Source organism: Tachysurus fulvidraco, chromosome 6 (genome assembly GCF_022655615.1).
Source record: "Tachysurus fulvidraco isolate hzauxx_2018 chromosome 6, HZAU_PFXX_2.0, whole genome shotgun sequence".
NCBI classification, from domain to species: Eukaryota; Metazoa; Chordata; class Actinopteri; order Siluriformes; family Bagridae; genus Tachysurus; species Tachysurus fulvidraco.
In genome coordinates, this window is record NC_062523.1 from 20,973,691 (window position 1) to 20,988,357 (window position 14,667).

Here is a 14,667-nt window from a genome sequence, read left to right on the forward strand (position 1 = left end):
GTGTGTTCCATTGATACCAACAATACAGTGTACAAAAAGATTTTTGAAGCCGTAATTGCGAAGTCAATTGAACGAAAAACACAATCATGGTTCTAGAAGTCTGATGTAACTAGGTCTTCTGGGTAACAGTTAGCTAACAACACATTGTTAGCATGCTAGCATAAGGACCACTGCTAGCGTTTTTTTTGTTTTTGAGGAAATTGTGCGTTACCCCACAACCTCAGTCACAATTTGCAAATAAAAATAAGTATGATTAGTGATAATCGCATGGAATAGTAGACATTTTCGTGGGAACTGAACTATGTCAATTTGTGTCATCTCTTTGGCTACACATCTGGGGTAGTAGCAAATATTATTTCAGGATGAATTAAATACCTTAAAAGATAAAAGGCACATTTTGCCTGCGCATGTAGACTCATTTGCTGTATATTAAAAAAAAAAATGATAAAGGTAATACATTTTTAATGTGAACTCCAAGGGCATAAAGAGCACAAAATACACCTCCCACAGGCTTTCAGCATTAGATTATTGTCAATTTGCTTCCAAAATGGGTTTAAACAAACCTTGACCTACCAGAAGTTCAGTGTGGCGATGTATAATTAATTTCACTGCATTGGCAAGAAAAGGTATAATTCGTTGTTGCCTTATGCACCTTAATAAGCACAGCAGCATGACCGAGGGAGGTGTATTTATGTTCTCTCTGTACTTAAGAATATCACCACCACTTCCAACACAACAGAATAATCTGTTTGATGCAATGTCCCTTTAAAGAGTTATTTAGGGAAATCGATTCAAGAATAATTAAAAGTTGTATGCGGTCATAAAATGGAAACTAAAAAAATCCTACCCCTTCAAGGAGATGGAGATTGGAGGAGTGATTTTTATATCTTGGAGTTTTATAGTCATTTTCTATATCTTGCTGTTGATACATATTTAATGTAGAATCAAAGTCACTGTGGAAAGAACAGCTCTTTGAACATAAATATTCCATAAATCTCTAGCATGAGCTGGGAAGCCACATTTACATAGTAACTCTAAGCCTAGAGGACGTTCCTACAGGGCACAGATAAATCAATGAAAAGGTCTTGGCACTAGGATTGTCCCATGTATTAGAAATGTCTTAACAGGCTCTCTCAGGTATCAGTCTCTTGTTTACAATAGGCAGTGTAAAACTGAGGAGGCATGAAGAGGAACCGTCTCACTACGTTCAAGACCCACGGACTTACCTGGATTCCATCAGAATCTTGTCCCAGTCTCTGCTCGGCTTAGCACTACACGTTTATAGGTGATGGGTGAAGTATTCACAGTAAGAGGTGAAGCGTTGCGATGTTTCTTACAGCACACATGCGCACATCGCTTAGACACCTTAGAGGCCAGCAGTCTGGAGTCATTTTAAAGAAATAACTAGAAATTCCCTGTTTTACTGTCGTTCACAGAGAAAATAATAATAATAATAATAATAATAATAAACATGTTAAACAAAGCAAACGCATACAACTCCAGAACTCTGGTGATGGAACGACAGGTCAGAGCAGGAATTCGACAATCTCACTGTGTAGCGTCCTTCTTTCTGATGTTGTCCTGTAATGGAATGAAAGTAATGGACACTGGTTCATAGTTTGTGAACATGGACATTGTTAATCTTCAGCACTGAGAATCAGCCAAGTGTTAGTGGGTCTTTGGCAGTGAGGAGGAGTCAGTTACAAAATGCAGTGTTTATAGACTCAGCAGGAGGTGATGCAGCTCTCTCCCGTGTGTTATAAGTTCAAACAGAGACAGGTCAGATCAGTTCTGTGGCTCCCTCCTAGTCAAGAATGTAAGATCACTGCCTTCTGTTCCAAGATTATATCACCTGGTGGAGTCACACGTTTCTGGATGTGCACTATACTGTATGTGCCTGATAAATGTTCATGGGCTAGTGCTGTGAGTAGCCAGTCTGCTGAAATTAGAACCAGGTAAACAAAACAAATAACGCTTTTGAAGAGGTGAGCACCAGCCTTCATCATTTTGAAAAGAAAAAAAAAAGTGGTCATACCACACATTCACAAGAGAGAATAAAATCACATGTAATCCTTTACAGAATACGTTCTTCATCCTTTATCATAAGATTATGATAAGTCCAGATAGTGAAGCGTGAGAACGATACAAAGAAAATCCTTCAAAGAAACAATCGAACCGAACGTCTAGGCTTTTCCTCTGGCAGCCACTGCAGCCATGACCATGTCAACTGAGTAGGTGTTCAGACAGCCATATGGAGGGGTTAAAACGGCTGAGTCAGGAGCCCGTAGCGCTCCTGAGGAACAGGAGAGATAGCAAAAAAACAGAGAAAGAGAGTGTGACAGAGGATGTGTAATGAAGGGCATTCTTTTTGCCCCTTTTACTCCACAGAGCCTGGGTGAAGGCTGAGAGCAGGGGGATCCAGGCAGGTGGGGGAGTAACTCAGGTGAGGTTCTTTGATCCAGAGCAACGGCGCACCGTTCTTGCCTTCCTGATTCTTGCTGGAACTCCGGCTCTTGTAGCGCACCAGCAGAACAGCGATGAGCAAGATACCAAAGATGGGGAAGGGGTAGAAGAATACGAAATAGAAAAGCGAGTTGTTGGAGCACACCACTGAATGCAGGGTGGAAACTGTGGAAAGAAAGGGAGAAGTTTCTGAGATGAGTTTCAACAAAGGCATTATTCATTACATAGAAAAATGGCTATTTCTGAATAGAGTCACTTGAAGGCTTATACAAATTTGATTTGACTCTGGGACAACAACAATATTTATTAGTCATGAGACAGAAAAGCAGACTGAGCTGTAACTTATGGAGTACCTAAGTACTAAGTGTACCTTTCTCAAGAATATTAACGACGGTAGCTCCGGAGTTGTTTGTAGTGAGGCGATACCAGGCGTTGCGTGGGTTCAGAAGCCACTCCTCTACATGACAGTAATATTTTCCTGCATCTCCTGAACGTGCTCTTTGAATGGTCAGGCTGTAGAGGTCTGAGGTAGTGCGCTCAAACTGCAGTCGGGAGTTGTGGCCTGGCTCCTCCATAGGACTGCAGTTCCCATTGCCGAACACGGCGTCATGGCCGACAGAGAACACGCACTCCCGTTCACCTTCTCTCTCCGAACGGGACACGTACCATGACACAGAGAAGCGTGAGTCTTTGGAGGACTGAGAGGGTATGCTGCATCCCAAACGAACTGATCCATATTCAGAAACCGAGATGTTCGACTCAGTCTCTTCCACCTGCAGTTTGGCAGCTATTGTGAAAAGACAGAGAGTGGGGAAATAATTTCAGGCTTCACATATAAAAGGATTGAGAATAATAGGCAGCACTCATATATTTACAGAAAAAATAATACTAGTCTATTTTTAAAATTTTGAACCATGTGATGTTTCCTAGATACTGTGAGGAGAACTGTTTTGATTACTGATAATTGATTAAAAACGTGTTAACACTAACAAGTGTATCTAGAAAAGTATTATGCTAATATAATAAGTGCAAAGGTTATTTCATACAACACCTCACACATAAAGGTGTCAAAATTGCCTGTAGCACATCGGCACCTGATTAGTCAATGCATTAACACTCAGGTTTCTCTCATAGCATCAAAGCTGTGATAAGACTAAAAATAACACCACTATTCTTTCTCTCTGAGCATACATTCTGCTCATATCTCCTAATGATAAAGCAGAAAAATGTGGGATTAAGTAGAGGATCAGCTGCCCTTTTTATCTCTCTGCTTTTAAAGACCATTCTAGAAGCTTTTCTAGCATGCCATGCACCCATGCAGTTTAATGAGACCTTCCCCTTATCCCAGGGGAAATTAGGTTAGACAATTTCAGCACATATTTAGATGTATATTAGGAAATGTGAGCTCCATGATGTGTTGCTCGATAATAACTGAATTCTTCAGTGAGCAGAGGTGTTTCCTGAGGCACGATGCTGAAATGGAGGTTACGCTGTGCAAGCTGATACAATCCTCCAAAACACATTTGTGTTGCAGGATATCAAATTATGTCCCAGGTGAAGTGAGGGTTTCCGACCGCGTGACTTATTGTTAATTTGTGAGGAAGAGCACCAGCGAGACGAGAGTCAGCTGGTCAATTGAGCAACCTCTCACATGTAGACGCATTCATGCAAACATAGCATAGAATACTGTTACTGTATCTCCCATACAATATAATCATATACAACCAGTTTAAGAAACAAAGTAAAACATTAATTACTTTCAATTAAAAAAAGAACTGTATACTGTAAAGAACTAATATAAACCGGATAATAGAACATTAGCGTGCAGCTCTACTGATGTTCTGCATGACAAATGAAAACTATAACTGCAACAAACTAGGTTATATTTCATAATAAAAATATTCTTGCAAATAAACAAATTTCATTATAGATTTTTATGAAACATGCTCAGGCATGCATTGTATCACTGGAGAAAGCAAATATATTTTACTTAGAGCATGTGTATGTAGTTAAATACATAAATACTTATGTATATACACACATAGTTCAACACCTTACCCACTAAGCTAGCACATGTCCATATATCACTCTGGGACATGGATGTCTAAAGCCCTATTCGGACGGGATTAGTTTTACGTGGGGACGTGGGGGTAAAGTAATTATTACCAGAGCTTCTCATTGATTTTAGTCCCGTCCGAATTGCCATCTCGTAATCATTACGGACAATGTCAGTAAAGATTACGGCGACTTTTACCTTCTGTAAAAAGGTCCGGAAAAATTACCTCAGGTAATACTAATCCCGTCCGAATAGACCCGCTGTAAATATGTACGGTAAAATTCCGTCTTTTCCTGTTTAAAAGTTTTGCAAGCATGGAAGCGCTTGAAACAGGAAGCAACGTCATATGCACTTGATGACAAGGAGGTTACTGTGGTGCGTAAAGCGAGTTACCCCTCCCACTTCTGCTAGTTTTACTGAGATGTCTTGTCCCGTGCGAATTGGCCAATTAATATTACAGACGTCCTGAGGTAGAATTGCATTACTCCACGTCCCCACATAAAACTAATCCCGTCCAAATAGGGCTTAATATAAACTAGATTTTAAAACAGTGATGATGGTGTGAGGGGTGTCCATAATCTGTGGGGGTTTAATTCATTTCCCTTTGTCCTTGTTAAATTTTGGTGCTGCCGCAAGGATGTGCTGACCTTATTGTAGGGCAGTAATATTGGAGATGTCTCATCTGTGTGGGATTAGGGTGACACTGGATGCAGTAGATGGTTGGTAAAAGACTGTACCCTGAAAGCAGGGTGGCACGGTTGAGTCAATTGGAGGGCCCAATGGTGCTGTTGTCCCTGTGCAGGTGTCTCTGTACTGCAGGGTTCAGAATTTTGAAGACTGGGGTTGAGATAATACACATGACTGCTTGTAGTATGGATCCTCATGTTCATTCAGGGTTTGTACTGGAGCAGTGTGTGCTGTTTAGTGCTACTTTCTGCCTACTCATTATAGGAAATCTGCTCTGCACTGTCTACTCGATAAACTAGGTGAATGTGTGAGGCTCAAATGGGAACAGCTGATGCATAAATGCATTTAAGGGGTCTCCTCTGTCTGTTATAAGAATAGTAATGATTCAGCCTGTGTGTGTGTGTGTGTGTGTGTGTGTATCTGATCGCCACGCCAGCCTCTGGGGAAAGATGATGTCAGGCCACACTCTCTCTAATCCGCTCTGTGCCAGGGGAAGCAGATGTCTATAGAAACCCAAGGGTAGGAAACACAGACCTTCAGGGAATTATGGATGACAAACACCAACCTAAGATTGCCTTAAGTGCTGGGTTAATGGTTGGACGGACGCCAACAGGAAAACCACCCTTTCATTATATTGTATATGGAAAATATTTCCGTTTTTTTTAATGAGCAGTTGTGTGTGGCCACCTCATGTCTGTCTCTATATGTGGATGGATGTCAATGTGGAAATGCTCCATTCAGCAGCCTAATAAAACAATTTTTAATTGTCATTGTCTCCCTCAGTCTTACCTGGCTGCTTGATCACTACATGTGTAAAGCCAGAGGAGTCACGGGCCAGGCGATACCACACTCCGTCGGGATCAGTGAGCCATTCCTCCACTAGGCAGTAGTAGGTTCCGGAGTCGCTGATCTCAGCGCGGTGCAGTGTGAGGCCATAGAGGCTTGGCGAAAGGCGTTCACACTGTACACGGCTGCGTAGGCGCTCCTCCTCAGCGTACGCACCATACTCAAACGCCCCGGTGCGCTCGATCTTCAACAGCAGCTCGTCAGGCTCAGTTGCCGCACCCTTCCGTGCATACCACAGAACGGCATGCTGGGACTCGGTACTTGTCTGGGATGCAATGGAGCAGTTGAGGCGCACACGGCTGTCTTCGACAAACTGCAGGCTCTGGTTGACCTTATGCATTCTCAGCTTGCTCACTGGTAAGAGGCAAAAATAGAGATGGTTCACACCATGAATTAGATCTACAGGACAGGATAGGATAAAAGAAGAAATAAGATGTCAGAGGAGGCTCTCGGGAAAAGCAGGCCTGCTGGCTTCTATGCTGCTTAGATCGGATTACGTACATGCGCATCAGGTGTGACTGCCACAGACACTGCCTGCTATTTCACACTATGAGAGGATTTAGGAAAGCAAGCAGCATGGATAAAAACATTCTTAAGTAAGCAGCATACTTACATTCATACAGAGAAGCACATGTTCCTGAATGTCTACATTCACCAAAATTAGTGACACAAATGTAAACTTGCTAGAAACAGGAGCAGCTGTCCTGCATGTGCAGATCCTGTTATACTGACACATGCAGGACAAGCAGCCTTCCAAATACACACTAAGTATCTGGTCTTACACACATTCACAGTCAGGGCTCTCCTGCTAAATGCATACTGTAAGGGCCCAAGCGCATGCTCACCCACACACACACGACACACACCACACACACACGGATTAGCACAGCTGCAAAACTTAACATTTTCTCTCTTTTTTCATGCTTTAGTGATTCTTTCTGAAAAATCCAATTTTCCACTGACACTTTGGGGCCATAATCCCTGCTGCACATCTTTGACTGCAGTTACAGTGATAGACAGAGCTTTAGCCCAAAGCTTACAGCATTTTTACAGCACAAGTGCAGCATCACACCACATCCTCATGCTTCTAACATGCAGGCCAAACTGTCTGTCCTCAGCAAAGCCACCTCTAAATCACCCAAATTCCCAACATGCATGAGCTTTACGCTAAAACTAAAGCTCACTCCCACTCACTGACAGCTTCAGTCTGTTGAACTATTCTCAAAACACTAGAACATTTTAAATTACATATGAATTACAGCTGAAATATAAAATAGAATCATTACGAATTAAAAGCAGTAAAAATCTACCTACTGATGGATTAATCACTGCATCAAAATAAAACAATAGCGTTGTGTCTCTCTCTCTCTCTCTCTCTCTCTCTCTCTCTCTCTCTCTCTCTCTCTCTCTCTCTCTCTCTCACACACACACACACACACACACACACACACACACACACATACAGAATTGTATACATTAAGTATAATAGCATCCCTGTAGCACATTTTTACAGCTCCATTCAAAGATTGTAAAGTAAAATTCTACTTATAACAGAGATTATAATTACATATTTGTAAGGAGTCTCAATAGTATTAAATGCACTCAAAGAGTAATGTTGCTGAAATAAGTAGAATCAATGTGTGCACATATCTCTATGTCTTGCTCAGCTTCAAAGCATTTTGAGGAAACAAAAAAATCTTTGTTATTATGTAAGGAAAAGCTTCCAGACTGGATAACCACTTACCAAAACGACTCCCGAGGTTTTTCCTTTCTAATCGAGAGCGTGTAGCTGATATTATTGAATTATGGGCCTGGTTTGAAAGCCTTTTGCTCATCACCAGAGCAGCAGTGTGTCTGTGACACAAATTCAGTCCAAAAGCTGATATTAAACAGCACTTTTGGCAATGATAATCAACATGAGATTCAAAATATATATATATATATAACAGGAAAGTCACCAACTGAGCAGTCCAGAACAAGCAGGTTTAGTATGTAGGCTATTATTATGTTTATTTATTATTGCTCAGTGGACAAGTAGAAAAAAAACACATTACTGATTTAAAAAAAAATATCATCATTTGAAAGTGAAAAAGTGAAAGTGAAGTGACATACGGCTAAGTACGGTGACCCATACTCAGAATTCGTTCTATGCATTTGACCCATCCAAAGTGCACACACACAGCAGTGAACACACACACACACCATGAACACACACCCGGAGCAGTGGGCAGCCATTTATGCTGCGGCGCCTGGGGAGCAGTTGGGGAGTTCAGTGCCTTGCTCAAGGGCACCTCAGTTGTGGCCGGCCCGAGACTCTAACCCACAACCTTAGGGTTACGAGTCAGACTCTCTAACCATTAGGCCACGACTTGCCCCAAGTTGGTTTGTATGTTACTGCACTAAACACATCATCAAGTACTTATGGGCCTTTTTACACCTGGTCACTTCATGTGTTGTCTCTGATCCGATAGCTATCTGATTTGTTAAAACTGTTCCATTTACATTAGGCCACATAAATGCGTCTTGGCGAATCGGATATCAATCCGATCTTTCTAGTCCCGCCCAATATGCAAATATATTTCACTTCATTTCCGGGGTAATTGAAATGGAACACGCTTTGGTGTGTGCGGTTACTACAAAAAACAGCATTTACTGTTTGCTGCATTTTTGCTGGCAGCAAAACATACATGTCATAGGGGGTTTTTACACCTGGTCACATGCGTTTTCTGTGATCCGATAGCTATCCGATGGTAAAAAGATCAGGTGTAAATGCCCTCCGAAACGGTTTCGAGACGGATATAAATCGGATCGCACAAACCACTTCAGGAGGTGGTCTGGGACGCATTTCAGATGAAACTGGACAGGTGTAAATGGATGTGGTTGTTCAAGCCACATACGTCAGCGCTATACTCCTCCCAAACGGAAGTACGTCACTCGCAGGTGACTCGCGAGTCGTGCATCGCACCAGAAACAGATATGTTTTCCCACCAGCGCTGGCTCCGCTCTTTCACCCAGGTGTCTCATTGGGTCTTAAAATGCACTGCTGCTGCCAGTGAAAATGCAGCAAACAGTAAATGTTAAATGCTGTTTTTTTTTGTAGTAACCGCACACAAAGCGTGATACATTTCAATTACTCCGGAAATGAGGTGAAATATATTTGCATATTGGGCGGGAGTAGAAAGATCGGATTTATATCCGATTCGCCAAGACGCATTTATGTGGCCTAATGTAAATGGAACAGTTGTAACAAATCAGATAGCTATTGGATCAGAGACAACACATGAAGTGACCAAGTGTAAAAAGGCCCATAGATAATTAGGAACATCAAGATTATGTATGACAAGCAAAATAAAGTCAAGGAAAAAGCTGTCATATGTCTCCTGTTCAAAAGAAACAAACACCCCCCCCACACACACTCTCACGCTCTCTCTCCACACACACACACACACACACACACACACACACACACACACACACACACACACACACACACATATATTGTAGAGATTTTGTCTATATATTTATATATATTAAGCAACCATATAAAAGCCCTTTCCATTGCATGTAAAACAATTATCAATTATCTTTTTTCACATTTAAATACATTTCAAATAAAACAGCGCAGACCGACAAAGGAGAAAATGCTTTGGATGGAGAGGTGAGGTGAGGTGAGGTGAATTGAACTGTTTGTTGAGAAGCAGTTTGTTGAGAAGCATAAATGTTATGAATAAGATAATTAAGATTACAAGCATCACAATCACTACTCTATTATTTCCATGACAGCTGATACAGAAGAAGTAGCTGCTCAGGGCTCTCTGTGATACTGACCTGAAGACCTCAAATCCCAGAACCACTTAGCTTCTAAGGGTTGAGCTGTTGAGCAAGACTCCTGACCTTCAATACATATCTAAATTGTAAGTGGTTTTGGATGAATATCTCAACCATATGAAATTAAAAACCTAAAAATCAGACTAACCACAGGCAATTTTCAAATATATTGTAATTTCACACTATCCAGTACATTTTTACAAGGAGCTATGGAAGTGATTTTCACTCTCGAGATTTGTTTTTTTTTTTCTTCCCTACATCCCAAATCAAATACAATATAAAGAAAGCCATTAAACCACACTGCTGACAGACAGCAGTCCAAGCACTACTTCTCCAGTTATTAAAGATAATGGGACAGCTTTTTGAAAAAATGTCCCCCTAATTTCCTAGAAAGACTTTAATCAATAGGACATCAGTGTGATAATGAAAATGGATTAGGATAGATTTCTTACAGCTGAATCAGTGTGAAACTAGGCTTGTGTAATATTAATCACTGTCCAGTAGCTATTGCTGAGTAACATTTCCAGTAGGGAGATAATAGATGATTATAGATTACAAATCAATTTGTTGTGATTTGTGTTCCTGATTATATTTGTTACTAATATAAACACATAAATCTGATTTTATGTCCGTTACTAATATCGCTTTTGAGAGATATTGCTAACCAAGCACAATAAGCTGTACTGTTCATTACGGGTTTCCGGATAGTCAGGTTACTTATGTCTGTGTGGGACCCTAGTGTGCCGTCACAGAGTTGATTGCTTGGGGCATAAATATGCAGAGTTATTCCGATGGGATTATGTGCTTTGCATATAAACCTCAGTTTTAATCAGCAATCATACATCTGCCTCTATTTTATTAGGCATGTGCCAGCACATGCTGACAGCAATAATAATAATCGGCCAGTCACCACAGCCACTGAGAGAGAGGGAGAGACAGAGAAGGAGAGAGAGAGAGGGACAATGGTACAGGAGATTGGTCAAAATTAATGGTAGATGGATTACAAAATGTGTGCCCTGTGATGGGTTGGCATTCCGTCTAGGGTGTATCCTACCTTGATGCCCGATGTCGCCTGAGATAGGCACAGGCTCCCCGTGACCCGAGGTAGCTCGGATAAAGCGGTAGAAAATGAGTGAGTGAGAGTGGATTACAAAATCAGTGTCATTAGGGGCTGGTGACTCATTTCTCATCAATCCATCTCAGCCTTATTAGAGTTTTACACTAATAACATGGCCAAAAGTTTCTGGACAGCTGACCATCAGACTCGTATGGTTTGCTGAGATTAGTGTGAAAGAATTTTGGCTCTTTTTCCTCTTTACTTCCTGAGGAGGCCTTATTGCTGTAACTACACCCCAAAGGGATAAGAGTGGAGAAATATTAATTGTGTAAATCCTTGAGCATAAATAGTAGTGAAGTGCCACCGTCTTCTAGTTTCCAGGGTTACCGTGTTTCCCTTGACAACACAGGGTGTGGTGCGAATACCTGAGGGAGGCTTAGTTGTGGATCCCACTCACAAAAGACCTAATTAAACACTTATAGAACCTTCCATAGCGTAACTAGGCATGATTGACTAAGTTAATTAAAGCAGAGTCTAAACTCTCTGTTGAAATTGCACTGCGTTTATTTTTAATCGATGACAGAATGAGCAAAATCAATAATAGGATTATTGAAAAAGCAGGAGCAAGAAAAAGCACAGCATGGGAGTCCTGGTCAAACATGAAGCAAATCAAGCAGCATATTCAGAAAGCACAGTGTGTGATGAGAGCTGGTGTGAAGCAACTCTGACAGATGGGAGGGGGTGTTGAAAACGCAAACACTAGGAATGATTAGAGTGCATTTGTGATTTTCTAAGAGACTGTGTTAGACAGCGAGATTCTACCCCTTCTGAGTGCGTCCAATTTGTCGTTAGCTCTGCTTAATTGCCAACCGCGGTGCTCTGCCGAGATAAAGCTGCTTTTCATTTAGTTTATTGACTGAAAATGTTACAAGCACAATGTTCCCAAATAAAGCAGCTTCTTTCTCAAAATTAATGAATAGAAAATGAGTTTATTTCTGTTCATTCCAGCCATGTAAACATACAATAAAACCGACCGACGTTTTATTAATGCAAACACTTTGTAGGTCATTCTGAAGTATTCCTTGAAAATACTGTATATGCATACAAGCAGTAGGGAGCTTTGGTAACTAGGCTATTTTTCTCTGCTTCCAGTTGCTGTGATGAGAGCCGGTCACATTACTTACTGAAAACAGGGAAACACATGCAAGAGTCTTTCAAATGCAAAAATTTGATCAGTTAGTAGAACTAATAATAGTATGATACAGTAAGACTAAACAAGAGGAATTGCAAAACAGACAGATGAAGATGTTCTCAGGAGAGCCACTCGCTGATGATCTAATCATATACTACTTCATGAATATTCATCGGTTTGAGGCAGTTCTGGAAGGCTGGAAAATGGAGTGTTCTCTTCACTGAATGCGTGCATGTTGTTATCTGATTTGTCTGAGGTGTTGACAGCTGCAGGTGGTTCAGTACAAGAGCAACACTAGAGAAAAACTTCAAGAGTCAAGGAAGAAAGGAGAGAAATAAGAAAGAAAGAGGTATAAAAGGAACAGAACAATGCTGCACTTGAATAAAGGTCGTGATTCATATTTTCTAAAGCACAAGTAGGGAAAAAACAAAGAAAACACCCCTTTAACACCTCAGAATTACTTGGGATGGTTGCCCTCAATCCTGTGTTCAGCAAATCGACATGGCTGCTTACGGCACAAACAAGTATTTGCTTCAGAACAATCTACATACGGCATATTACCTTATTAAATCTATAACCTTGACTAAATAGTTCTCTGTACTGAGGAGGTATTTATAAGGTGATCATGGAGGTGTCCATGTGTTTAAGTTCCGGTTTCCCACTCCAGAGGGAAGCTGAATGCAGAGCCAGGGTTACAGATGGAGTAAATTTACCCTGTGAGGAACTGACCATCTCTACTTAGTAGCTATTGTGGATAAGGAGAATGAAGAAAAGCAGTGAAAAATAAGGGGGAGGAAAGTCAAACTAGAGAAGAAAACATGGACTGAAAATGAAAATCCTGATCAGCTTAAAGGTTGTACATTGCTGCAGCAGCTGAAAATTGTTAAAAAAAAAAAAAAAAAAAGAGGAGGGAATAAAATATGGCCCATTAGCCCAAAATCACACCATCACAAAGAAAGATGGCAAGTTATCACTCCACATCTTTTAGATGTTAACCCAAGAAATGAATAAATATTCAAGTCTTGCTTCGGCCAGTCAAATCCACTTCTGTAGAGGGGTTTATCAATAGGGAAGATCCTGTTGGTGATGAGCGAGAAACGCTGCACTGGACAGACCTCCTGCCCCGACTAATACAGCAGCAGAATGGACCGCTAATGTCGATGCTTATGATTCCAATAAATCTTTGATTCTTTTGTGTCGGCAGCCAATTTCCAGGCTTCTAGACTGTAATTAAGACTGGGGTAATTATGTGGATTTATGCTCAATCAGGGAGTCTGAAAATGAGCCCCCCTCGCACACACACTTCTGTTCTCCATCCAATGTCGAGTGTCTTCTTTCCTTCCGCTTGCCCCGGAAACCACTGCGCGTGTGCTCATTCTCTATGACAAAGAAAGAAAGGGACTCTGTCAGGTCAGGGGAGCTCTGATTCATACTGCTGGGAGACATTCTGCATAATGAGGCCTATGTGATCTATTTGGGGAATGAGATAGTATGGCTTGGATGTGTAGTCATCGTACAGACACAAAAGCCATTTCTAGGCATTCTTTGAAACCATTTGGATTGTCTGTGGAACGGTATAGAAAGTGTCATCAACATGAACATCCATGCATGGCCATTCGCACTAATAGAATTTTTTCCACCAGACAGGACAGCCCTGCACGGTAACAAATTTGTATTTTGAATTCAATATTTCTATTGTTAAGTGAGCCTCGATTTTGGTTACACTTTCATGTCTAAGGCATGCTGGAATCGAGACACAGACTTTAAGCTATGAATACAGTGGTTCACAAAAGCATCACAATACCATCCTTATTGCTAGTCCTTTCCATTCACCTACAGATTTCATTATACTTTCGTGGCTGCTATTATGTGATAAGAAACAGGCCCAAGTGTTAAGCATGGTTCACGTAGTTCTGCATTATTAAGTGTACCATGTGGTACCTTGCTATCGCCTCACCTTGCCTCTTATGGTGGAAAATAATCTACAAATAAACATACAATCATACTCTGTGAATTCACCAGCAATGTCCTGAGGCAAAACTAAGAGGAAAAAAAAAGAAGGAGAGACGCTGACAAATAAGAAAGGAAGTGAGATACAGAGGAGGATGATGGCACGTTAATATATAGTAAACATGTATATGCAAAACTGAGAGGAATACATTTCTCAAAGATAAGAGAAGTGTAATTAGCAGTATGTAACACTGATATTTACCCAGTATTAATATTTACCTGAGTCTATGCATAGTAGTTGACCTAGTGATAAAAATAGTCCGGTAAAGGTTAAGTTATTTAAATATAACATCATTTCAAGATGAAAATGCTAATAAATAAAGAAAGGACAGCATGAGATAGCAGATGCTGTGAATGTGAAGTGTGTGTGTGTAAGTTAAGGAAGACTCTGTGATGCTCAGGGCTGACCTTGAGCACCTCCACAGAGACAATTAATCACTGAGCTTTTATGAAATGATTTTCCAAGTGAATGCGTTAGAACCGTACGTCATCTATCTTCCATCATGTTTCTGTGAATGTCAAAGAGCA

The 14,667-nt window shown here is 40.9% G+C and overlaps 1 protein-coding gene across 2 annotated transcripts in view; it reads right to left on the reverse strand.

Annotated features, from left to right (window-relative positions):
• Positions 1 to 413: 413 nt before the first annotated feature.
• igsf3 (immunoglobulin superfamily, member 3) overlaps positions 414 to 14,667 on the reverse strand; it is a 116,934-nt gene continuing 102,680 nt past the window's right edge. For both annotated transcript variants that reach the window (XM_027155057.2, XM_027155058.2), the window contains exons 7-9: positions 5,996 to 6,406; positions 2,834 to 3,250; positions 414 to 2,628 (exon numbers count right to left, since the gene is read on the reverse strand). In XM_027155057.2, coding sequence (XP_027010858.2) covers positions 2,378 to 2,628; positions 2,834 to 3,250; positions 5,996 to 6,406 — 1,079 coding nt within the window. In that variant the 3' untranslated portion in view covers positions 414 to 2,377. The remainder of the gene's footprint in view (positions 2,629 to 2,833; positions 3,251 to 5,995; positions 6,407 to 14,667) is intronic.